The sequence below is a fragment of the Ptychodera flava genome, chromosome 7 (genome assembly GCF_041260155.1).
Source record: "Ptychodera flava strain L36383 chromosome 7, AS_Pfla_20210202, whole genome shotgun sequence".
Classification (NCBI taxonomy): Eukaryota; Metazoa; Hemichordata; class Enteropneusta; family Ptychoderidae; genus Ptychodera; species Ptychodera flava.
Genome location: NC_091934.1, coordinates 25643333 through 25670843, shown reverse-complemented (window position 1 = coordinate 25670843; position 27511 = coordinate 25643333). Strand labels below are relative to the sequence as shown.

Below are 27511 nucleotides of genomic sequence, written 5' to 3'. Positions count from 1 at the left end.
CAAAAAAAACCCATAGGTTTTGAAGACCAGAAATGCTCCATGTAAATAGGAATGCCAGTCGCGGTTCTACCTTTCCCAACGAAAGCGAATAAACTGTATCAATGCCAATAGAAAGGTCACGCGAATTCTGCATGTGACGTCACTGATATCAAATTGCATATTCATGAGCTTTGGGTTCAAAAGTTCAGTCACAAACCGAACTGGCACAGGATCAGGAGGCCGGCCTTGCGTTGCGTCATTAGCATCAATAATATATGCTGGGCAACCGCTCATCACGTTCCGAGCCAGCGGATCCGACCCCCTATGCCGAGATAAAATCCCGTGAGAGGGAGAACACAATAGATTGTTGTCTGGTAGAGAGTAACCTAAGGGGTCTTGATTTGAACCTATATATGTAGGAAGAAACTAAAGAAGCTTGTCAATGTTATACTGTCACGGATAAGAATCCCACCTCACGATATTGGAAAGTACTATACGCGAAAAAGTACTGGGGAATTAACCCTCACTCACAAACCGTTGTAACTGTGCGATTACAAGCTTTATTTGCCATTCGGGGAAGAACACCGCGATTATAAGGTAGGTTTCGAGTCTTTGGATAATTTTTCGTTCAATAAGTTTTGTTAGTTTGTGCGTGCAAGGCGAGCACAAATATTAAGAACTTACTTTTTTAGGGGGGACGATTTGGGAAATATTTGGCGCTTTTGTCAACGTCGCGTGTCTCTGCTTCCAAGCAAACTGGACGTCACCAGAAAGGGTTGGGCGCTGTCACGTCTCGTGTTGGCTTCCTGCACCGTTCGAAGCCCTTTGCCTGTCAATACCATAGCTTAGTCACACGCTCACTTGTTTGTGTACGTGCGTGTAGTGGCAGCGTGAATGGTTGATTAAAAAGTTGGTGAACAGGAAATGGCGAGATCATTGGGTAAGGAGTGAAAGCTGTAGAAATCCTTGATTTCCTCGGTTGGGAGAGGAGAAGCGTACTGATCGAGATGAGAGAGACTATCACAGAAAAGCTCAGTGAAGAACATTCTGTTGACTTCTTTTCTTCCAAATGCCATTGTACTTTTAAGTGTGTGAGCTGCAATACACTACTATCAGCTACGCTATGTACTTGTCTCACAACTCTGCGATGTGGAATTTTGGGAAACGCTTTCACACTGGCGCGTGCGGGAACGAACGTACAACGACTTTGCAATTGGAGGTCATCGCAAGGAAATCCGCCTGAACGCTCTGTTTTGCAACTTCTATAACGGTGTTTATTGACTCAATGACCAGATGTAAACGTGACCGAATTTCTTCTCCATTGTGAACTGTCCTTCAACCTTAAAATCACCGGACTTTTTCATATGCCAGCCGATAGAGGGCGCCCGACCAGATGCACTCCTCTTCAGCTGGTGTGAGAGCGCTCGCATCGTAAGTCGCGATCGCGTTCAATACCCTAGCCTCCTGGACAAAAAATATTTGCCGACTCTTTCCATTCGTCCGGGTTAACTTTAAGTTTCTCTATTTCAAAAGTAATGGATTTTCCTGTATTTGGACGGTGACATAATGACCAGTTTCGCGACCTCATGCTAGTTCGAAAACTTAAGTCAGAGCTTAGTTACTTTTTCAAATTTGTGATTTATATTTTTTTCGTACGTTGTTTTACAATTTGTATTTGACATTTTGGTCAGATAGCGATTTTTTAAGGTAAAACAAACATTATAGGGAAGGCGTCATGTGTTCTTGTTCAATGGCTGCGCAACGGTCCCTCCGTGACTGCTTCCACAACGCGACGACGTAAAATTTCCGTGCGAGGCAGCCTACAGGGAGGCTATATATTCACAGCGTCTGCGCTGTTTGTCCACAATTACTACGGCTGGTTGGCCACATGGAAGAAAGCAGTGGTTCTCATCGATTTAATTGATTAAAAAACGATTCGAATCGTGCATCACATGTGGCGGGCACGCGTTCTCGTAATTAGTGGCTGTTGTTGTACGTCGCATCCCGTCTGGCAACAATCGGTGTTATGTAAGCTTGTCTGGTTCGCAGTACTATTTTCGCATTGTTCAGTTTAAGTTCAGTTAATAAGCCCTCGCACACTTGTTGGAGTCACTAGTCACCATGATTTCTCCCAAGTACTAGCGGCCGCGGATGGAACTTGTCATACAATCGGCAGACTCTTCTGAGCAGACGGGCTACCCCGCACCGTATCGTCCGTCGTCGGCACTGTCTTAACGCGAGGAAGGGACGTGATCCAAATGTGTAGCTCAGGTAGGTGATGTACAGCCGCCATTGCAAGAGGTGGCCGGCTCGCCGTGAACTGCTTCAAAGACCCTGGCGACCGTTTAACCACCCTAGGATATTTTCGGTATAACATGGACAGGTTTTCGGCCAGGAGTCTTTAACTATAACAAGTACGATTGAAATATAACGGTCATGATTTCGAAAACCATAATTTCGTAAAAGTCTGGTCTACCTGATGATGTTGACGCTGGGGAAAGGGGGGGGGGATGTTATATCGTATAGGTCCGTTGAACTTTCCGTCCATGGTGTTTTTTAAAATCTCTTCGATATAAAGAGTCACTCATTTTAGACGTAGGTGTCAAAACTGTCTGCCTGTAACTTCATATCGGTGTGCGGTATCGGGACAAAGGTAAACACCGCTGAAGGGGTTGGTGTGAGTCTCTCGTGCCCGCAAGCGCAAGGCAGTCACGTGAAGTTCATGCGGTGACCAGCCAACGTCGGGCGGTTCGAACGAAATCGAAACTGGTGGTGTTAATAGATCGCCGAATTCAGAAGAAGTGCCCGTGAAATGCCGTGAAATTTCGGAAATATAAGTGTCATGTCGTCGTAGCGGGAATAAAAAACCATACACTACCATTTGATTCATCCGCGACGTGTTTCGGCTTCCGACTTTAGTAACTAAAAACAAAAATACGGGGCATGTGTTAATGGATCCACAAATAGGAAACGAGACGTTTTCATTTCAACAAACATAGATCGATCGCGGGGGTAAAAAAAACTCCACCAAATACCTAACGAAGTGACATGTCGGAAAGTTTAGACACAGCGTTTGTGTCCACAGACGAAAGAAACGGAAAGTTAAATTTGGCATTATCATCTGAACCGTCCCCAATCCCGTCCTTGGCTGCAAATTTATGCAAATTCATTTAGCAGACAGAATTACGTAACTTTGTCTACTTGTGTAGGGAGACGGGGAGGCCGAGACATCCTTGTAACAGAGTGGCATCTCACTGAATGAAATCTGTAACAGTCTACGATAGCAGCGCGGTACAACGAATATCACGCCCCATTGCATATAGGCTTAGCAGTGCCTGACATAGCGTAGTCCACCAGTCGGTAATGGTTGAGATATACACCCATATCTAGTTCTGTATAAGTGTATTCACAGTTACACCGTCAATGATTTGCAGTTCATTGTCATCCGCATACACTGTCACGTCTTCGAAAGGCAACGGTCTCCAATAGACCCTTCCTTCACTACATGCAAGATCGAGTGGGGGCGATGCTGTCGCCGTCAGCCACAACGGCGGCAGCGCGGGGCGATTGGTACTTTGAAGAGCGCCGTCCCGACTGTGGGCGCTACCACGCCCACTTTCACTCGCCGCCGCTCTTGTCAACTTATAAGGTCTCTGACATTCGGAGGAGGAGAACAATGTGTTTTGATTGAAAGATGGCCGATAAAATGCCTCTTCTCCAATTACCAAGCTCTCCGGTATCTTCTAGCCGGTCTGTATCTTAACAATGCTAAAGGATGACCATTAGATCTTGGGAGGGGGGGTGGTCACAATGAAATTGTGAAAATTTTTTTTTTACTATTGTAAATTTCTGAAATTTTTTTTTTCCAATTGAGATTAGCTGTGCAAATTTTTTTTTTCAGGGTAAATTTTCAGATTTATAATTTTTTTTTAGTTCGTCGCTGTCTGAAGATAAAGAGGGCAAAGATGTGGTGCCAAGCACCACAAGCGGCCACGCAAGCGGTCACGGGGGGGGGGGGGGGGGGGGAGTCAGGAGAGGGGTGTCCCCTGCTGCTGTTGGAGCTTTTGAAAATAGAGATTAAAATGGTGTTATTTGGTGGCACCTGGGGAGTATTTTTGCGGGGGAGGTCAGGAGGGGGTGTCCCCCTCCTGCCGTTGGAGCTTTTGAAAAATAGAGATTGAAATGGTGTTATTTGGTGGCACTTGGGGAGTATTTTTGCGGGGGGAGGTAAGGAGGTGGTGTCCCCCTCCTGCCGTTAGAGCTTTTGAAAAAAAGATATTAAAATGGTGTTATTTGGTGGCACTTGGGGAGTATTTTTGCGGGGGGGGGGGGGAGGGATGGTCAGGAGGGGTGTCCCCTCCTGCCGTTGGAGCTTTTGAAAAATAGAGATTAAAATGGTGTTATTTGGTGGCACTTGGGGAGTATTTTTGCGGGGGGGGAGGGATGGTCAGGAGGGGGTGTCCCCTCCTGCCGTTGGAGCTTTTGAAAAATAGAGATTAAAATGGTGTTATTTGGTGGCACCTGGGAGTATTTTGCGGGGGGGGGGGGGGGGATGGTCAGGAGGGGGTGTCCCCCTCCTGCCGTTGGAGCTTTTGAAAAATAGAGATAAAAATGGTGTTATTTGGTGGCACTTGGGGAGCATTTTTTTGGATTACACATCTTCCTCTGAAACATGGTCTTCTTGCTCCTCAGTAGCTTCCTATAGTTTTGAAAATTGACTATTTTGGTTTCCTGGCTTCCCTTTCTACTGCGTGGTGAAATGCCTACATTCACCCCACCAAAACATGCATATCTCATGATTTACAATTGATTTTGACAAGCTGAGAAGCTAAAATAAGCTAAATAATATAGTTAAATTTGCATATTTGTGTTTTTAGAGCAATTTGTTGCCCTTTTTTGATCAAAACATCTATTTCTCTGTAGCAGCATGTCCAAATTGATTGGATGTGTATAGATGTGTTGAAATTTCAATATTTGTCTTTTTAGGGCAATTTATGCCATTCATGGTCAAAAAATCTGTATTCTCTGAAAGGGTTGTCAATTTCTTTGAAATTTGCTACACAAAAACGATATTCATGCAGATTTATTCAGTATTTGCTATCGAGAAACTTTCAAAGTTCAACCTTTTGTGTGTTTTTGTGTTGGGATTTGTTGGATAGATGGCATTCTACGTAGTGTATTGTTGAATGTTAAAACATGTGTTGCTGTTGTTTTTTGAGGCTGTTTTTTGAGAAAAAAGAATTGAAAATGCCTTTTTAAAAGCAAAATAATACATAATGACTTGATATGTTGTTTTATCATTATTGACGTGTTTCTACTTGTTCACCCATTCTTGCATTCAATCATTGCAATAAAATGCTGTGAAAAAAAATGAAACTGATGTGGCCTGCATCTGTTTACCTTGATCTTAAAAGGCAAATACAACTTTCTGTCTTGACAACCATACCATAGTTTCAATGTTTTACCTAGTGTACCTGCTTGGTTTGTACGCAGGAAACAAGTAGAAAACAGGCTCTATAATTTCATAATTTTCAAGTGATCAGAATACAAAAGTCCTGAAAAGATAAGATAAGTACAACTTCCAGTATAAGGGATACAGTCACTCTAAATGTATAAATTAAAATTAAAAATGTGCCGGGAGGATGTACTAAAAAATACAGAAAGTTGCTTTCTGTTGGTAAAATCTAAAAAAAATTCAAAATTTTAAAGACTTTTGCAGATTTTTTTTTATGCCTTTGTCTTCTTATTTATTTTTTTTTATTTTGCAAACTAGTTTGAAAATTTTTTTTTTCCTACTTTCTGCTCTGAAAATTTTTTTTTTCTGTTTTGACCACCCCCCTCCCAAGATCTAATGGTCCGTCCCTTAACAATGCTTAACGCTTATCATTGAAATCCGCGCGGCGCGGATGTGATTGTCATATTTTCGGCGGCGCTTCTGCGACTGCGTACTGACGACAATGTCATCACGTACTTTTACTGCCATCAGAGACTGTTTCCATGGAGACGAAGTCGTGGCGGAAAAAAAGGGTAATTAGCTGACGCGTGTTCGTCGCGCATCTACCACAATGAAAGTGATAAATATGAAGCCTTCGATAAGTACGCCAAGAAATCGAGGATGCACCAAGCGGGAGCTTGCATAAGTCTGGAACGAGGTCGCCTGATGGGGAAACTTTTTTTTTCAGAACCATCCACTTGCCCAACGCGAATAAAACTTATGTAAAGTACCGTGCCGAATCCTTGTATTACCCAAGTAATGTTATATGATATATTATTTCGACAGCGTTTTTCGTCCAGTATCTGAATTTTTTGTATCTTTTGTGCTCTTTCAGAATTCACCAAGATGTTTGCGGAGCGAAATGAAATGGACTGCTCGGAGAGCAACAACGACAATATGTGCAAAACGAGTCTTCTCGGCAACCTGCTGGCCGACACGGCAACTGGACACACTCTCTCTGTCCCTCTGCCCGAGCGATCGAGGGACAAGCATAATGTCACAGTCAGGCTCTCGGACGCTTCTCTGGACCAGCTGAACTCAAAACTCGCCGTGTGGCTCATACGAGCCGTCCAGTTTACCAAATCCCTGCCGGTTTTCTCAAAACTCAACACACACGACCAGCTTGTGCTCTTGAACTCCTCTTGGAAAGAACTTGTTATGCTCTACATGGCCGAGGAGCACATGGAGTTCTCAGTTGAAGAGAACGAACCAAGTGAAAACAGTACTGCCTATCAGTTGTTTTCTGAGGGGCACCCAACTCTCAAATCTGTCGAACAATTCAGGTTTGCCCTTCAGAGGTGCAGCAATATGAACCCAGACTTAAAAGAATTTGCGTACCTTCGGAAAGTTGCTGTTCTCAACTCTGGTAAGTTCAGAAAAAAAATTAAACCTCGTATGTTGTAACTCCACCTTTACTATCAGGTGCTTCAAAATCGTAATTTAAAAAAAATCAAAACTCGAATTAAAGTCCACGGCTAATTTTTACATTTGAATTAATTTTTTTATGTGATTGAAACGAAAAAATTAATCGTCACTGCCAGCTGAATACGCCAACAGTCACAAAAACAAAGTCTTATGAGGCATACATTTTTTTTCGGTGTTAACATTTTTCGACTGGTGATACTCCAGCAAGTCTTTCCCTTCCCGCCGGATTAAAACAGTCGAATCGAAATTCATCCGGCGGGGCGTAAGCAAGAAATGAACTCCGTTTTATTTAGCTTCTGTTTAATCAATAATTCCATATTCTTTTTTTGTCTGCAGAGGTTCGAGGCCTGCACGACGTCGCTGCTGTAGAGGAGGCTTGCGAAGCAACTCAAACGTCGCTCATGGAGTATCTCTCGGTGCGCTATCCCCACAACCAACTTCGGCTGTCACACGTACTGCTGCTCCTCCCCAGCGTGCGAGGCTACCCGGCCAAGATCTTTGAGAACCTCTTCTACAAACACCTCATCGGAGACACGACGATAGACAGCATCCTCCTGGAGCTTCTTCAGTAACCTTTGAACTGTTGACTTTATGAAACCTCTGAACTGAAATCTACTACCCCTCATGAAAAAGGGGGTTGTATAATTATTTATTGCACTTGACAATTGTGTACTGGACCAAGCGTTTATCGACGTTGGTGTCATGGCAACCGAAGCGAAAGAAGGCAACTGATTGGCTGTCGTAGCTTGCCTGGCGTGGAACAGCCGGTAGAAACGTCACAAACTTTCATGTCAAATGGCAACTGAACATTGTCAACAGTTTTTTTAACAGGCTTCTCTGAGACACAAAACAAGGATTTTCAGATTCGTCAGAAATTCACATCATAATACAAATAACAAAATCAAACCATATCGTATCTTTCAACAAACTTAATGAAAAAAGAAAAGTTGTACAAATGATTTATGAAAAATGTATGATATTTACACATGGTGCCATACCTTTCCAAGACACACGTTTCTTGCTTATCATTGTGAAGGTGTCTCATCACTGCCACTCTGTGTCCCCCATAAAAGTAAAATGGAACAGACTCTCTTTTTCAATTCAGACTAATTTATTTGATAATGGGGGACATTTTACGGATGGAGGTACAAACATTTTGATAGTAATACTACATACAATAACTTCATCAAAATAACACAAAAATCTCAGCATTTACTTCATAATTTATAGTTTTTTATATAAAAAAAGCAACAAAAACAATCATTTTTGTCCTTCGATGGTTGTCATGGTACCTAGAAAAGGAAGAAAAAAATACATTTTGTAAGTGTGCAAGTTATCGAATGAACACGAACAAACTCAGGATCTTTTCAAAAAAGGCATGGTTGACTGTTCATCAATAGCTTTTTTATATATATGACGACTCGATATTGTCAATTTTCTGAGAAATAAGTAAATTTGTCATATTTCAAGATTTACAGAGAGTTTTTACTTAAAATATGGTTGCATTGTTCCATATATTCCTCATTGGGTTTTTGTTTAGAAAAAAAAACGACAATTTTTTCTGTCAGTTTGTTGGCTTTCATGCTGGCCTCGCTGTGCGATGGACGGTCAACGGTCCTTAGTTTGATCGCGGTCTTCATAGAGTATGTTTGACACGAACATAGAGGATAGTTGAAAAATTAAATAAAGGAGAACGACAGGGTATGAATTTGGCAGATGAACGCATCAACTTTTCAACTCCACACATATCACGACTTTCAAAACTTTGAAAAAAAAACTTTCCGGCTCAAGCTTTGGTACTGGAGACCAAATATTTCAGCTGAAAAACTGACAGAATAATTTTTTTCAGTGCTGGAAATATATGCCAGTAGATTTTTTAGGAGCAACTAACAAAAAATGCAACTCACAACAAGAAAATTATTTCAAAAATTCATCCAAAAAATATAACCACTCCGTCAACATGATCTTGCCATTCAAACGAAAATTCACCCAAGCCTTACAATCACACCAGTGTTTGACTTGGTGCGATTCAAGTATTCCTGACAAACTTCAATCATCTCTCACACTGAATTCTGCTTTAGCATAAATCAAATTACCTGATAAGTCAACGTTTTCTGCGAAAAAACCTCAAAGAGTTAGTCATTTATTTAAATATATTTATTTGCTCTTCAGAGCTATATTTTGAACTTTCACAAGGTTTTTCAAGTATTTCCAATTTTCTTTTTTTGTTGTTTGAGAACACCTATTTTGTATTGCGTATTTTTTTCTTTTTTGAAAGATGTACAACTGCACGGAAGTTGCTTTAATTTCATAGTTACTTTTGCCTTCACTTGGGATCAGTTTGATTAATTGTATATCCGGAAGAGGTGAGGGGGAAAGGTGTTACACTCTGAGTTTTCACCCCCTCCGAGTTTGGCAAAATGAAGGCTGTAACTAGGAGAGCCAAGGGAGTGTGCAACGTGAATGGAAAAGCGTAATCAAATCCACCTTCAGCCAGAGAGTGTCTATACTTGCTCATTATGAATTCAAAAAAACCCAACACAATTATGATAATAATGGCTTCTGATTTATAGGACCAAAGTCATTACTAAAAGGCAAAATTTACCACCTTGCTGACTGGGAGATAACTATCACGACCACAAAAAGAAACCGCCAAAAAGGCACAGGTGAGCAGATGATCAAAAACATGATTTTTTTATCCAAGGGTAAAATTTACGGCTTTGCAAGTCATAGCCCACACTCCCTTCGGCTGTCTAGCCACAAGTTGTTACAGCCCCAGTATATCGTGTACACTGTGACTGGTTCATCCAAACTCTGTGAAAACCAGCAGGCAATTACTGGAAAAGCGTTGGGAGACACAAATGTTATCTTTCTTTTGAAGCATACTGGGATACTTCATCATAATATATGTATGTCAGAGCACCTGTAACCCCAAGTTCAAAATGGTCACATTCAGAGCTAGCAGATGGGCTGATTCGCTCGTATGTCACACATCACAAGTTGCCGCAATAGTCTTGACATCAGCACTGCCTGTCTGTATGCTGATGTGGCCCCACAGTGCTACTGTCCATTGTGATGGTTGGGTAGAGTGTAAAGGGAGACCAGTTTATGTATTGTTAATTTTTTTTCTCAGCAAGCACTTAAAAAGTGTGGTATGGTGGTTTTTTGAAAGCCACTGATGGCTCCTGATCAGTACTCTTGTTATATTTTGTTTGTAGAGTGTACAGCACTTGCATTGCTAAAAGGATATTTTTTTCTTTTATTGTCAAAGGAAAATAAAAAGAGATTTTCACTTTTATATGCCAAATACTTGTGACTTTCATTTCTAATGATCATTCCGGCTCTTCCAATCCTTGGATAGATTCATTTCTCAATGGCCAAGATTGGTCATCTTCCCAGAAACTGTGACAAAATGGAGCCCGAGCTCTGCTCTTGTTCAGAGCAACGTCGCCTCTCCTCTGGATTCCCGTCCCTGCAAGCTGGACCTTTTGCCTGCCAAACATATAGGGTGTATCTGAAGAATGCTGGGCTCAAATCTTCATTATGGAGACAATGGGGGTTTTCTTGAGGGGGGGGGAGGGCCTCCTGCAGCTTTTTGAATCAGTTATACCCCCAGCATAGTGTTAATTTGTAAAATTGGCAACCTAGCTATCGTTTTCTATGGCAATGTTGGACTCCAATACACAACAACAGGGGTGAATAGCTGATGCCTATACCCCCTTCTCTGTTTAGAATCTGCTATTAAACCAAAAACCATCAGGTTTGCCCAAATCCTAGGGAGCCAGAATGACAGCTGAGTCAACAAAAATGACACTCACAGCCACTGAAGGACTTCATACAAGGCAAGGATGTTATCATGGAAATATTCAGAATATGACATTGATGTCTCATTATAGTACACTGTGACAGACAAATCGTCTTCCTTTTCTTTGTAAAGTGTTTTCTTGCAAATTGACCCCCCCTGGTAGATTATGATATCTTTACTACTCAAGGTGTTGCATGTACACTTCCAGTAAGACTTGTCATGAAAGCTACATCTGTCAATGAGCTAATTTAAAACGCCACTAATTTGCAGTTTTCCCTGTTTTCCCATGTTTGGGATGTTTTAAAAACCTGATGGTAACAATGAAAATCTGAAACTTTTGCTAAAAATAGATACAGCTAATTCAGTTGTTTTACAGTCTGTATGTGTGTGTGTGATATATATATATATATATATATATATATATATATATATATATATATATATATATATATGTATATATGTATATATGTGTGTGTACGTGTATGTATATGTGTATGTGCGTGTGTATGGTATGCCTTGAGCGACCACTATTTAAATCAGTATATCATTATGCATGGGCAAAAATATACTGGGACTTGTTATGCTATATTTAGAATACAATATATATATATATATATATATATATATATATATATATATATATATATATATATATATATATATATATATATATAATATATATAAATTATATATATATATATATATATATATATAATATATATATAAATATATATATATATATATAATATATATATATATATATATATATATATATATATATATATATATATATATATAATCTGAAATGAATGAAAATACAAGAAGCAAAGTAATGTGATATACGAGTTATCATTTTGTTGGTTTTAAGCCTTAAAAATGCAATAAGCTATTGCCATAGGGCAATTATACATACGGCATAAAACCTTGGTTCACTCACTGGTCAAAGTGTATGTGTGTATGAATATGTGTATTTATGTACGTATGTTTGCATACATGTATATACCTGTGTACTGAAGTAAAATAATTCAACGTATACAAATAGAGCTAGCTCTGAAATGATGACGCCTGTATGAGAAGCAGCTGGAGGCAGACAGACAGACAGACACCTCGAAAACATTTTAGACAAGGACACAAAAATCTGTGCATCCCGATGAAAGGCACTGTGCAATTCCTTGTGGATATTGGAATGATGCAGATGTTTAGTGCCCTAGTTTTCTGTGTGTGACCTTTACAGGATAAAAGATAAAGCTAGCCATCCAGAACCGAGAGCCCCGGTTGCATCATTCCGACTGCTTCTAGACGTCTTCCAAGGACTCAAATCCATTCAGATCAGAGCTCTCTATGGTATAGAGGCAAACCAACATTTGCAAAACAGCCACAGTTTTGTGTGTGATTTTCTGGTATTTACTTAGGAATTTTCAGAATATTTATTTTACTAAACTGAATGAATTCCAAATTGCATTGACTTTTCACATAAGATTAAGCTATACTGGCGACCTTGATCAATATGATCACGAACTGAGCTTGTGAAATTTAGTTTCATCAAGTTTAAAAGATTATTGTGAATAGCATTCATGATATGCAAACTAGAAAATGGAAAATGAAAATCTACATGAGGAAGGTTGTTTTCTTATTTCCATTCATCACAGACAGCCTACACTGCTGGGTGATTTTTCAAATTTGTAAAACATATCCGACAATCAATCAATCAAATCAATTGACAAAAACCAAACAAATGACCAAAAATGCTCTGTAACATTTATGAACACTTGACTGTCGGCACATAGTTTGAAAACCATATTCAAAATAATGAACAAGATTGTACAACTTTCGACATGCACGCACAGATTATTTTCACGAGAGGAATACATGTACCTTGTGAATCATATCGGAAAGATGTTCAATTCAAGTCCAAGGTAAGCTGGGCTTGGTACAATTCCAATAATATGATGAACGTAACTTGGGAAAAATGTCCATTTAAGATGAAAGTTAGAACTCAAACCTCTGCAAATACTGAGCACCTATGTAAGTCTTAGGTAGCAGTCTGTAATTATACAGTGTGAGGGCAGCGTTGTCGGGTGGTTCGCTTTTACAGCTTCATCACTGTATTCAATTTGTTTGTCTACACTCCCCCTTGAAATAAACGCTGCCCTCCCTCAACACAAAGAAAGAAGGAAACACTTCATTGTGGTGAGCATGTGACGTTATCCTTCCATTCTGGTGACACAACACGTCTATGTTTGAACAGGTGCAAGAATTGTGGTGAACTTTTCCTGCTATTCTCTGTTTGTTAACTACCGGTAAATGATGTAAATGACAGCGACCAAAAGAGGGTGCTGCCCGACAGGGACCACAACAGGGTGCTAGCTGGTTGGGAGGAGGTACAGTCCCCTGCTGTACCAGGAACGAGCATAAGGCAAATAGAAGTGCATTAGCCATTGGCTAAGTATCTTGGTGTTTGTGTGTATATGCATATTTATACATGTGTTCGTTTTTGATGGGTGTGGCTTGCATATCTAATAATCCTTTGAATCAGTATGATTTCAGGAATGAAATGATGACGTATGCCACAGATAATCCGAGACAGGTATGGCTTCACTTAGCAACATTTATTGGCAAATATTGGAGAAAATATGGTAATTTATGCAAATATTATCAGTTTCTTTTCTTTATTTCAGGTAGTATGCACCTTAAAATTGAAAGACTTAAATTTTTACATAAAATTTCTTTCAGGAAACTAAACCATTGTCTTTTAGATAATCAAGTGCGTGTGTGTGGGGGGATGTCACTTGCAAATTTTGATGTAAAAGAACCAAATAACTAAAATTTCTTGAATTTTCAAACGCAAAATGGCTGCTATTTCCCATGTGAACTCAATGGAGAAAAACTTCAACTTACACAAAAACAAGTGTTTGAAAACTTCATCTGCTCCGCAGACTTCGGCAAAGTCTATGAATGAATCCACACAGACACCAGATCAGCAAATGCAAAGAGTTGAAAGAGGGAATATCTGTTCCAAATAGCCCATTCTACCTCAATATTGACTCGCTCTCCTCACAGTGTTTTGATTGAAGTAAAAGTTACAATTTTCAAACTGCAGTAATTAATTATCTGGTCTATATAGCTTGCAAGAAAATATCTGCAAACAGATGTGTGCACTGTGGGGTCAGAGACCTGATTTATTATGATTATTATGTGTACAACAACTTTTTGATTATCAAACTTCAATATGGAACAGTAGACAAAACAAAAAAAGACAAAATAAATTGACACCATTTCATCATCAATGGTTCAGTAGCATTAATTGCTTTGAAACAGTTGCTGACTTCTAACTTCATTTCCATAAAAGAGTTCTAAAAACGAACAACAGCCTTGGTGAAATAATCTATCAGACACTTACACACAAACATACAAATACAGATAATTACTTTTCAAATACACTAAAAGGAGCAAGAAGATGCCATGTGGTGTCAACTTTGGCCCACTGAGAGAGAAATAAGAAAGTGAAAGTGTTGATATGCAATCCCACTGAACAGCCGGCAAATCAAACCAAGGACAAGCCGTGATGCATCTGTCAGATTATTCCATCCATAACAGACTTGCAAAAAACAATGAAACTCGACCACAAACCCTCTTCACTGACCAGACATCTTGACTTGAACTCCTCAATTAACAGATAGCATTGAAATTTAATATGCGAGCACAGTGGGTCTTAATTTAAGGTAATTGTGTGGGCTGTCTTTCCCAGTAATCCTTTACCATTTATCTGACTACGATAGCCTTGAAACTGTCTGGTTGTTGGAGGGGGCTGTCCAAAACTCCTCCCCTCACAGTGTATCCCCTCAAAGAGATGTCCTTTGTCTTACACTTGTCTTTCAGGGACTTCAAACTCTTTTTAATTGTGAAATTCTTACAAACTTGTCCATTTCATACTATTCAACCAATGAGATCTCTCTTTCTGCTCATCTGACGGACTTCTCACCTGTTCTCTCCTCTCTGTCTGTCTGTCTATCGGCCTGTCTGTCACGCTGACTGTCCTTCCCTGAAACATAACTCTGCACAGCTTGTATCACCAATTCAAGGATCTTCATCTGCAAAGTCCTTCACGTATCCAAATCCAGTAGAAATCTTTGTACTGACCAAAGTGAATGCAATTACCACGCTATATTAGCTCCACTATCAGACTGGCTACATGTCTTTCCATTGAAGAGTTACAAATCTACTTTTTATATTCTCAAAGTATTGACTGATCAGTGACAAAAAGGGAATCGCAAATTTAGCTTTTTGGGCTTTGTGTGCAATATTACAATGGCATATTCTGCAATCACTGTATTTGTGGTATACAGTAATCCTGACACCCCTATTTTAGCTATAATGGTCCATCGTTCAGCTTGTTATACCTGGAAGATACCACATGTTGGTGGAAGGGGAGAGGGGAGGTAATATCAAAAATGCTGTAATTTGATCTCAAAAAAAACCATTTACTGTTGATGATCAAGCTGTACGACATATAGACAGAAATGTAACTTGTCCCACTATACAAGCCAGTGCAACTTTAATAAGTCTGAGAGTAAATTACTGTTCCCATCACTGGGATAAATGCTATGAGGTAGTTAATGGGTAAAGAGCCAGCTTTTAAGATGGGAGCAACACACAAATGGTCAAACTGGTTGGGGGAGGGGGTTCATGCTAGATAACAAGGTTTATCACAGGAGGGGAGCAGGGAGGGTGAGGCTAATACTGATGTAGGGGTTGTTGATTTGAAACAGATAGCTGTTGAGGAGGCAGTAGATTAAAACTGATAAAAATGGGGGGAGGGGTGGGAAACAGGCTTGGGCCACATAATCAGCAAAGTGATGGCACGTTGATTGCTGAGATTAAGCAAACACAGAGAAGTGGAGGTTGGTGGGCAATGGATGAAGAGTTCTGGAATACCAGCAGAGAGCTGATATAGTAATAATTATCTGAGGCTAGGGAGAGATCGCTATCTAAATGTAAATTGATCCATATTTCCTTGAGAAGGATATTATGTATGGGAAATGTGTGTACTGGGACTTTGCCATCAAAACAAAATATGGTGAAAAAATCGTCAATAGGCTCTTTAAGCACGGTCTCTCCTTTGTGGACGGACAATGTTTTTAGAGAAGACTTCGCTTGATTTATTTTATCTTCTATAAGACCAAAAAAATAAATTGTGTGGTTCCGATAACATGGTTTCCAAAAATAGGGAAGATAGGTTGGCAGGGATTTTTTTTCCAAAATATTTATATTTTTAAATATGCATCTTTCAGGGATTCAGGGCGATGAAACGCTGGCCATAACATTTCCAGAAAAACGTATCATACATATAAAAGGAATAAAAACATAAAAGACATCCTCGTTCAAGCAAAAATCAAATGCCAGGTAATGAATGCGTGATTTTATGTTTTTTTTCTTCCTTTTTTTAATTTCTGTGTTTACGTAACTTTAACAAGTCATCGCTGATGACACAGTCCCCACTGGATTATGGTGTTTGAATTACAGCGATTGAATTACATGCTTGGTAGCTTCATTACAGGGGCGAGGGATGAATTTGTTAAATGTTGAGAAATCACATGATAGTGGTCTGTGTGGGGGTGGGGGGGTCATGTTTGTGAACTTGGGAGAATAAAGTTATGGCTTTTGGTGTTTTCCATGGCAAGATCAATAGTTACATTTATTTAATGAATGTGTACCAACATTGAATGAAATCTGATCAGGGATAGTTGAGTTATGGTTTAAAAACATGGAAAAATTGCAACAAAATGGCCGCCTGGCGGCCATATTGGATCGTATCACGAAATAAATTGATATCCATAAAATATGCCATAGTACTTTATCTGTGTACCAACATTGAACAAAATCAGTTCAGGGATAGTTGAGTCATGGTTCATCAAAAATATGAAAAAAATGCAACAAAATGGCCACCTGATGGCCATATTGGATCGTATTGCAAAATAAATTGATGTGCATATATATATATGCCATAGTACTTTATCTGTGTACAAATATTGAACAAAATCAGTCCAGGGATAGTTGAGTTATGGTTCAAAAACATGAAAAATTTACAACAAAATGGAAGCCCAGCGGCCATATTGGATCATATCGCAAAATAAATTGACATGCATATATATGCCATAGTACTTTATCTGTGTACCAACATTGAACAAAATCAGCTCAGGGACAGTTGAGCTACATTAAAAATTCGCGACAAAATGGCCGGCGGCCATATTAGATGGTATTGCAAAAGAAAGTCACTTGCATTTGTATGACTTTATCCTTGCACACAGTTTGAAAAAAATCCGCAAAGGGGTAACAGAGAAATGGCTGTCGATGGACAGACAGACGGACAGAACCCAATCTGTAAGTCCCCTCTGGACTGCGTCCGTGGGGACTAAAAAGTTTAGGATTGGCAGGTAAAAAATAGGGTAGGTCTGGTTATCGGAACAGCACAATTTTTTTTCTCAGCCTAAGCTGAAAATGTAAACTTTTTATCGACACTGATACTGTTTCTTGACTGACAGGCACTTGGAAATGAAAGGACAGTGATGATTAAAATAAACTGAAACTTAAGAGCCCACAAGTAGGTGGCACTATCAAATGTTTACACTTAAAACAACATCATGGCCTTCTGACAATTAGGATGGTGATAGCGTGAGACAGTGGGCGAGATAATTTCTTTTGCACAAGGAACTGTTGAGTGTTGTTGGGAGATGGAAGTGTCCAAAGTTGAATCATGGAGAGATCATTGGAGCGATGACGATTGGAGAAGCAGACATTTTCTCTGTGATGATCAACTCTTGTAGCAGTGGTTTATGAAAGATTAAACAAAAATTGGTCAATATTTTGTCGTGTCAGTGCAGTAACGTAGTGACGGGAAATTCAGGAATTTTAACAGGTACACTAGAAAAGTAAATTTCTTAATATTGGAAATTATAAGCTGAATGCAAATTATGTTCTAATGAATATTGAATAATGGTTCTGCACAAAATTTTACTTTTTTGAATTTAAGTCAAAGTAACTAGTCATTTCATATCATTTTCAGAAGAAGAGTGATTTTTGTCAAAATGTCATTTACGACCTTCTTGCACTGACATAACCATTTTTGCTTACACAAACAATAATTGGCTAATATTGTGGTTGTAATTTGCTTGTCTTGGTGGTAACCCTTCTGGCTCTAAAAAGGCTATATCTGATTGGTTGCATTTGTCACTATTTACAGAAACTTAAGGAGTCTGAAATTAGGGCTGTTCTCCTCCTGATTGGCTGTTTGGAAAGAATTCATCAAGAACAATATAACCACATGGCTAAAAGATGCTGAGATGTTGCACATCACTAGTACTTAACTCTTACCTCAGATCCAAATTACACACCCCACCCTCCCCAAAATGATGTTAAATTGTAATATGGTTTAATATAAAATTCATTAAAGTTTCCTTAAGTCTCATATTGTGTGTCTAGAAATGATCAAAAGACTGACTTTTATGTGAAATCATTTCAAAGTTAAAACAGATCCAAACTTCCATCACTGAGACATTGTATACTTTAAACTTTAAAGTAAGCAATCTTAATGTTATCTGAAGTTTTCCGTGGAAGTAAAATGTGAGACAGAACTTAAGCATTTCATGAAAATTGTAATTTGAAAAGTAAAATTTTTGAGTTGCATTGATTTTTTGAAGTCTAAGATTTTGCAAACAGTATGTCAAGATTCGTATTTAACTACAAGTTCTGAGATACATGTATACCCTTGAAATAATCAGTACCTTTAATTATTAAATAAAGGTAGAACACACCTCTGGGACAGATATATGGACTCTCAAATTTCTACAATTCTTTTCTGATCTACAATTTTTGGGGGCTCAATTTAAAGCTCTTTGAGAAAGACGAACTTTCAACATCTTATTTCTTCAAAAATCCAAACTTTAATTTTTCTCCCATAGAGTTAACTCAGGGATGGCGGCCATTTTGAAATTCAAATATCGCAAAATGATTGGTAATTTGTTTCTCTAGTTGCAAACTTTACGCAGTGATCCCCAATTTTTATTGATTTGGTAAGAGAATGGTTAAAAGTTTAATTTCAGAAAGTTTGAGCAAATGTTTAAGCCTTTCACTTTCGAGGTGCATACTACCTTAAAGATTAATGGAATAACACCAATGACAACACCATAGCTGTAACTTTTGATAATATTTTTATCAGTTTCCTACTAGAATACAAGTATATTTTCTTAGTTTTTCATTTGGAGTCCACTGAAACATGGTAGAGCCCTGCTAACACAATGACACGCTGTGTGCAAAATGGGCAAAGTTGTTGTCGACACATGAAATCTGGTCTCAACTATATTCAGTTAACACTGATAAAATATGAGATAACAAACTCACATATGAACTGTGCTGTCAATTTGAACACCAGGCATTCTGACATGACTATGGCATTAGAACAAGAAACCATATTTTACAGACAAAGCAAGAGTAATTGAAAAATCCATCAAAAATTACAGCTTATGGAGCTTAAATAACCATTTCACCCCATTTCATGCTCTAAAGGTCCAACTTTACCATAGAAAACAATGGTGTTGGTTCAAACCACTGTGCTGAAAGGGTTAATATTGGCAGGTCTAGAAAATTTACCAATAGAAAAACCAAACAATTTTATTTCAGGGATGACATATCTGTCTAGTTTACTTGTGTCTACCAATAGGAAATAAACTGTAAATATGGTTTCTGTTTTTTTGTTTTATCAGAATATTGAACTGCAAGGGAAACCCTGAAAGCACATTACAGGGGATTCGGGAACTTATGCATGGCTCACTGCAGGGCCACTGCACAAATCACTGTCTATCAAAGACTTGCTAAAAATGTCCACCCCTTATAATGATGCATACATAAACATAATGATATCTCAAAAAATTAGAAGATGCTTATTGGACCTTGAAAGGGTGGAAAAATTTCAACACAAAAGTGAAAGACATTCCCACAGCTGTGGCATGCAATTTCTTCACATGGATGAAAATTTTGGAAGCCAAATGTGAAATTCACTGGGGAGAAATAAGATGGCCAGAACAATGCAACGGCCTTAAAAACCAAATGAGTGTGAAAAACCACAACAACAGCTGCATTGGCCAATGGAGAACTCCGCGCCTTTTCAGAAGTATAGGGGTAAAGGCAATGCAAGACAGCCCCTACGGCGTGATCAACATCAATGCTTACAGACAGTGCAAGAACAAAAGCTACACGGGTCCCTAACCTTGAGTTTGAATGAGAACTCCAAAGACTGAAATGTCTTATATAAGATAGACAGTGGCCATCTGTATTTTGATCCCTTTCTGTGCCCTGGTGTCTTGCTTTGTTGTCGTTGTCCTTCCATGAATCCAGCTCCCTGAAACACTGCACGACTCTCTGTTAACGCGAACATCGGTGTACTGCTATTTATAGAATGAGTGTCTGTATGCTCAGCCGAGGCAGAGTCTGATGTTCCGAGAGACTGTATATAAGAACCAGGAAGACAACACACAAGGTCATAATATACTATTTGCTTTTTGAGCAATTCTGTAAACTATTTTGAAAGTTGGTGGGATAAATTTTAAAATAATCTGTCTGAAAAAGCTCTTATTTCTGATTACAGTGACAAAATTTAGCGAAACTCAGTGTACAATATCTGTGAAATCTTAAGGGTTGATGGAGGGTACTGAACAGAAGGCAACTATTAGAAACCACTGGTACTTTTCTTGCAAGGATGGCGATTTTAGCAAACAAAGTACTCAGATCACTTTGGCAAAAAATGTGAGACCAGAATAAAGACTGACTGGTTTGCTTTCACAAAGGGAGATATCATACATTGTTTACAGCACTTCATTTTTCCATCCACTAGGCCCTGCCACTGGGCAAATGATATACCGTAAGATTACAGCTTGTTTTGCCTGCTCTGGAACTACTCAAACACACATACATACATGAAACTAAATGTTATAAATGTTAAGTGTAGATCGATGTTTCCCCTACTGATGTGGCTTTGAATGAAGACGTCATATCGTTTAACCGCGTGGACATTGATCAACAGTGTCGTGTTCTATTTTTAAAACCAGCATAATGCAAAAATGACAATGGCGAAGACGGGTCTTCACGGATACGATCATGCCATGGAAACTTGAGTGAACTTGCCGTCTGTGAGTATCAGTGTTATTGTCCGCATATGCCGGAAGGTGCAACGCGTAACGATTCCGCGCAGTGCTTGTTCGAGAGTGGGGATATATTACGGCTGTCATCACGGTGTAAGTCATAGAAAGCCGCCGCCGTTTTAATCACTTTGGAAGCCAACATCTGTGTACGCATAATTAGCACACTGCACGTTCGTTTGAAGTCTCGAAGTCGTCTCAACAAACCCATACAAATTAAATACTTGTTTTATATCATACTTAATCTTGACGCAGTACCATTGTTGTTTTCAGGCAACAGAAAAGAAGAAAATTTCTTGGCTGCATGGCAAAAGCGCGCGCAGTTGACGTATAAAATTCGTTTACTCACCAGTGCCTCGCGCACGACAGACAAGGATCAACAAACCGGGAATGAGGTATACGACTATTCGAGCTTGTACGCTGTATGGCGTACCTGAATGCTGTCACCGCGGTTGAGAGAATGCGATGTAGAATACAATAGTCCGACTGGGACCTGGAAAGCCGACGAACTCCGACGTCCGGCTGGCGCAGTCAGAAAGTCCACAAGTCCAAATTCAAATTCAAAAGCACACAGCTCCATAGGGCACCGTTGGAAAAATACATCAATCAACCCGCCCTTTCGGCTAGTGTTGCAACACGCTATCTTGTGATTGGTCCAAGTTCGCCGCCATGTGAAGTCCTATTACTTGCTTGAAAAAAAAGAGGACCTGCTACATGTTCGTGTCAGTGTTTCTTAACAAAGCGTGAAACACATACATACATACATACAACATACATACATACATACATACATACACGCACGCACACACGCACGCACGCACGCACACATACCTACCTACCTACCTACCTACCTACCTACCTACCTACCTACCTACCTACCTACATAGATAGATAGATACATACATACATACATACATACATACATACATACATACATACATACATACATACTTATTCTGACGGAAGGGCAGAGCTCCATATGTAAAATGCAACCCTTTTTATACACTATTTGTTTATGTACTAAATAAATAGTTGCCGAGTTTTGTTTGTGGTTATAATTAGCTGAGGCTACAGTTCCAAAATAAAATTTTACCAATAAAACCACAGAGTTTGGTTAAAATTGGCTTTCCCATTGAAAGAAACCTCAAGCATGAATAAATGCAGCAAGAACACGTTGTTCATGCCGATTCGGACACTAGTTCGTTGTATCTACATAACTATCACCCCTGTTTCTTGTACAGAGGTCTGGGCTGGTCCATTGTCAGGTGATTCAAAATGTGAGAGATGGGCAGGGTTGTGGAAAGTGGTGGGTAAAAGGTCAAAAGCAAAAGTGTTATAATTGAACAGAAAAGTGAACCTTTTTTGGGGCAGAAAAATGTGCTTTTCCTGATAATGAACCCAGCAGTTTTCTGTTTAACTATTGGTTGACAGTACATTGCTAGCTATGTGGAAACAAGTCTGGCTTTTTAGGCAAAGCTGGCAGATGCAGATGGAAACTAGAATTTGTGACTATTGTGCAGTTCCTCAGCACTGTGGCTCATGCTTTCTCAACCTGTTTTTGTGGGTACACACACACCGCAAAACACTACAGACATGCACCACTGTCTTGGTCAGTATAGTAAAAAGCAATGACTGCTATAACTTTTAATGATGTTATAATTTTTCTTCAGCAAGAAAACAAGTTCACATTTTATTCCATCTCAGAAATGATGTTACCACAAAAAGTATTCACCTTGCAAACAAGATATGTTGTTTCCAACATACTGTATTAATCCAACAAGAAATCTTCATAAAAGATTCTTATAAGTATTTGATGTGCAAATTAATAAAAGTAAGAATCATGTAAGATTTTTATAAATGTTTGTAGTGAAATGAATATTGACTTGAAAATTCACGAGAAAAAAACAGAAAATTTCTTACTCATTTTGAAAAATTGTTACTCATTTTTCCTTTAACCTTTTTCATATAAAAGTTATTTAATTTCTTTTGAGAATCTTATAAAATTCTTATAAGATCTTATGAGAAGAAACCATACAGGAATGTTTTTGACAAATGAGCTCTGCAATTCACTCACGTCAACAATAATATAGGACACTTGCATCTCAAAGGTCTAGTGTATCTCCCAACACAGCCAGTTACTCTACAGCCATAGCAGACTGTTGGGGGGGGACTGACTGGCCCTTTGGGAAACCAATGTATCTTGTTACCCAAATACGGTCAGTCAGCGTGTGCCTTGTAACGCTTCTCATGGACTTTCCATACTGTAAATTTTAGTAATTTCTCTGCTAACACTTTTCCCGGCCGCAGACAACCTCATCGTCTCCATTTGCCTAAAATGTGCATTTCCATAGACAGCACTGTCAAATTTACATACTTGAAGCAGTACTGTTGCACAGTCAGAAACACTTACAAAACTTACACAGTAACTGCATGGCTCTTTTCATGTATCATTACCAAACAGCGTCGTGCAACCATTCACTGATAAATCAGCATGAGATGTTTATTGCAATGTGTTGCATATTAATATGTGTATATGTATATGTGTATGTCTTCGTCTTCGTCTCCATGTTCCATACCTCCCAAGTCTACAGTCTACAGTAGCTATACACTGTCATTGGCACAGTTGTTTTAGAAATGTTGATCTGACCAGGTAACAGTTGTCAAAACTATTACCTGGATAAGTTTGACAATGTCCACATTCTGGACAACATTTAAACACAATTTGCAGTGTCCTCTGTGACTTCAGAGACAATGGAAGAGAAATTTCATGATTTTTCAGTGGTTAGGACACTTCACAGGCACAGACTGTGTTGCACAGATGAACACCAGGCAACTTACACATACTGTGGATGGAGCTCTCATATTATTTTAACCAGTATACCAGCACAATCAGTATACAATGTTCATCTGAGTTTAATAGCACTGTGCGTCTCGGCCTTGTGATTTTCCTTAGAAATTGGGGTAAGTGCGAAACGTACCCTGACCACAACTCCATGTGTTCAGATATGATCAGTTTCACTGTCATCGAAAACAAGGCAGAAAAAGCAAAACAAATGCTATATTGTCCAAAATGTGTTGTCAAATTTGTCTTTACGTCAAACACAAAACAAACGGCCCCCTTTTTAAGGGCCACTAGATATGAAAAGACAACAAATGATGCCACAAAAATGTACGATGAATGAGACTCAAAATGATTTGGAAATTGTTAATTCCCCCCATTTCCCAAAGACCCCTGAAAAATCAGGGTGGGTGCTTAACAGGGCATCACCTTGATTTGAAACTATGAATGAAAGTTGGGCGTGGTGCTTATCCTGGGCATAGATGCCTATGCAGATAAATATCGTAATCCAATTAATATATACCTGCACATACTGGTATTAGCCCTCAAAAGTAGATCTCAAACGGATTGTTCAAATATGCTCATCTTTCAGGTACTTTTGATATCAAATTTGCATAACCATACCCCCTAGCATATTTATTTATAACACGGCTTTGCTAGCCTGCAATCTTCCACAAAGATATTACATTTATGCACATTTTCTGGCGATGAGGTAATTAAACCGTACTTGTTTCCGTGAGGGCCTGTGAGTTGCCAATAGAAACACACTATCAGGGGTCACACATGGGTCCACTTGAAAGCTGATGTGCAGCATGCTTGGAAGGTTATATCTGATTGCTCAATTGCCACTATTCACAGCAACAAAGGGAGACTATTTTCATTATTCAATTATAACGGTAAGATTCAGCCTCCCAATTAGAAAACGGCTTCCGAGACGCTGCACATCAGCCCCTGGAAAGAAGCTTACACTGCTACTTTAATAATAACACTCTTTATACTGCATGGTTTTCTAACTCATCTAACTCCCACTGAAAAGTCATGAAACTTCTCTTCCATAAGTTGTCTCTGCAGTCAACGAGGACACTGCAAATTTTGTTTAAATTTTGCAAAAAATGTGCACATGCTCAGATGGCATTGTCAAACTTATCCAGGTAATAGTTTGGACACCTGTTACCTAGTCAGGTCAACATTTCCAAAACATCTGTGCCGATGGCAGTGTAGCTACCGTAGACTTAGGAGGCATGGAAGATAGAGACTAAGACAAAGACGTACACATATACATATACACATATTGATATGCAACACATTGCAATAAACAGCTCATGCTGATTTATCAGTGAATGGTTGCACGACCCGGTTTGGCAATGATACATACAAAGAGCCATGCAGTTACCTTTTAAGTTTTGTAAGTGTTTCGTGACTGTGCAACAGTACTGCTTCAAGTATGTAAATTTGACAGTGCTGTCTACGGAAATGCACATTTTAGGCAAATGGATGATGTTGTCTGCGACCGGGAAAAGTGTTAGCAGAGAAATTGCTAAAATTTTCAGTGGGGAAAGCCCATGAGAAGTGTTACAAGGCATACGCTGACTGGCCATATTTGGGATGCATTTGTTTCCCAAAGGGCCAGTCAGTCCCCCAAGCAGTCTGCTATGGCTGAGGGTAACAGACTGTGTTGGGAGATACACTGGACCCTTGAGAAATTGACGTATGCTCAAATATGGCAAGTCAATTTGCGTATCATTAATACTGTCAGGAACAATACCGGTAATTTTGAAGCTTTAAAAATACCGCAATTATACGGTGTCGCTCAAATTTGATCAAAATTGGTATATACCAGTATGGGTTACCAATGATCAACAATAAATGTTGTTTCTATCTGTTCAGTGGAGGAAAATTCTACGTTGATGTTATGACAATGATTTCTGCACAGTACAACCAGAAAAACAACGAGAAATATTTAAACCAGAAAAACAAGAATGACAAAAGTAATTAAGGTCTGAAACTTTAGGTACTGGAGGTCAACTTTAGTAAACATGTATAGCAGAAACAAGCCCCTCTTAGTTTGACTATAGACGGTCTTCCTCCCCTCTACTGTCCATGGTTTCAGCAGGTCTGTTAATATGTAACAGTTCATAAACAATGACAGGAAATGACTCAAGATCAGTGGAGTTGGCCTGTTTCTTACTGGCATGCCTCCTGCACATTTGCAGGATTTAACTTTTTCTTACCTCATTTGCACATTTTTGACACTGATGTGTTCATTTGAACAAATTCACATCTCAACCCCTGCATCTACCTGTACACCAAATACTGAGATGGTAGCTCTGGCTGTATTTGAGCCTTTGTGTGTGACGGACATACATCCGCACATACATACCCACAAATATACAGACATACAGACGCCACCGACTCATCATATAAGCTCTTTTTGGTATTTATATACAAAACCAAATATGAGCTAACAAAAGGGGCTTTGCTCATATTTAGAGTTTATATTTGGATGACAGCAAACGACTTATTGAGGACGACTCACAGGCCTTTGGGACACAAAACTATGCTGCTCTTTGACCAAGGCATTTTATAGTGTTTTGTAACACACCAATTCCATTTTCTCACTGGAAAATTGAGAAAATCTCTCAGCTATTGCTTGTCAATGTTGCAAACAACACATGACAATGACGCTTACATTTTACTAGTATGTCCGCATGTTTAGATTCGTAATGTCATCCTCGTAAATGTTGTCTTGACTGGCATAATAGGCCAGGAAACAGTTTCAGAACTGTTCACTGGCTGTAAATGATAAAATGAGGCATACCAAGTGACTAACTTAACCTCGCACTAAAGACTCTTTGGACAAAGCTGTGCTGCAAATGGAGATAATGCCCAGTATGTTATATTGGCATACAGCATACTAGTTGCTAAAACACAGCGATCTGATCGATTATGTAAAAATAACAAAACTAAACATGTGATCTAGCAGGAGCATGTTTGGTTCTCTTAAAGTTTCATAAGCTGTATCTATTAGCTATTTTTTCAGAACTTTTGTTTTGTATTTTCCCAACACTTTTTTGCATCGAATCCCTAAACTGTAATTAAATGCCTTGTATTCAGCATATCAACAAAACCTATATAACCTCCATCGTTATTGTTGAAAATTGTATTCAAGTCCGGACTAGAATTCATTTGTAAACAATAAACAATGATCACTACACACATACAAGCTGTGTTGACAAAAAGAATACTCGAAATTTCAGCATGACAAATGGATTAGGGTCAGACACGGTAGTTGATAAACAGAAGCAGAATACTAAAAAAACTTGCCACAAGTTACAGCTTATGTCCCTTTAATAGGTAAAAAATGCCCTTTTCAATGTCTCTTGCCAGAATTTCAATTTAGCTTTTTAACATAGTGGCAACAAAGTACTGTAACAAAACGGGTACATTACTTTGGTTTGAACACTTCACTCTGGTACATTACGCACTCGCTTGTGCATGCATACATATCATGAACTGGTCAAATTATCATACTGGTCACATGGTTCATCATATCATTGTGAAATGAGTTTTTTTCCTGCATGGATGATGAATAAAACAGGTTATCTAAATTTCCTTATTTCTAGCTAAAAATCATGCTTTATAGCTTTTCACATTCATCTCATTTAATATAAGCAGGGCTCAGGGACAAAGGCAGATGGCTGGAAAGGTCTGGGGGATAATTTTCATGACAGACTTTGGAATCACGTTGTTTTCCTTGAAACTTTGTCTTTTTTTATCAG

General features: G+C 39.0%; 2 protein-coding genes across 3 annotated transcripts in view; one reads left to right on the top strand and one right to left on the bottom strand.

The window, feature by feature from the left end:
• The first annotated feature begins 237 nt into the window (after positions 1-237).
• On the top strand, positions 238-10205 carry LOC139137101 (photoreceptor-specific nuclear receptor-like). 2 transcript variants are annotated; one of them, XM_070705065.1, is made up of 3 exons: positions 238-576; positions 6309-6839; positions 7235-10205. In XM_070705065.1, exons 2-3 carry the CDS (start codon positions 6320-6322, stop codon positions 7468-7470), a joined length of 756 nt encoding a protein of 251 aa, XP_070561166.1. In that variant the 5' UTR covers positions 238-576; positions 6309-6319; the 3' UTR covers positions 7471-10205. The 2 variants fall into 2 exon arrangements, with proteins under 2 accessions (XP_070561166.1, XP_070561165.1); XM_070705064.1 differs by lacking the exon at positions 238-576 and adding an exon at positions 1377-2250.
• Positions 8140-27511, bottom strand: part of LOC139137100 (exosome complex component 10-like) — an 84779-nt gene continuing 65407 nt past the window's right edge. Inside the window, exon 22 of the mRNA XM_070705062.1 lies at positions 8140-8190. The gene's annotated coding sequence lies outside the window, so the exon portion shown is untranslated. The remainder of the gene's footprint in view (positions 8191-27511) is intronic.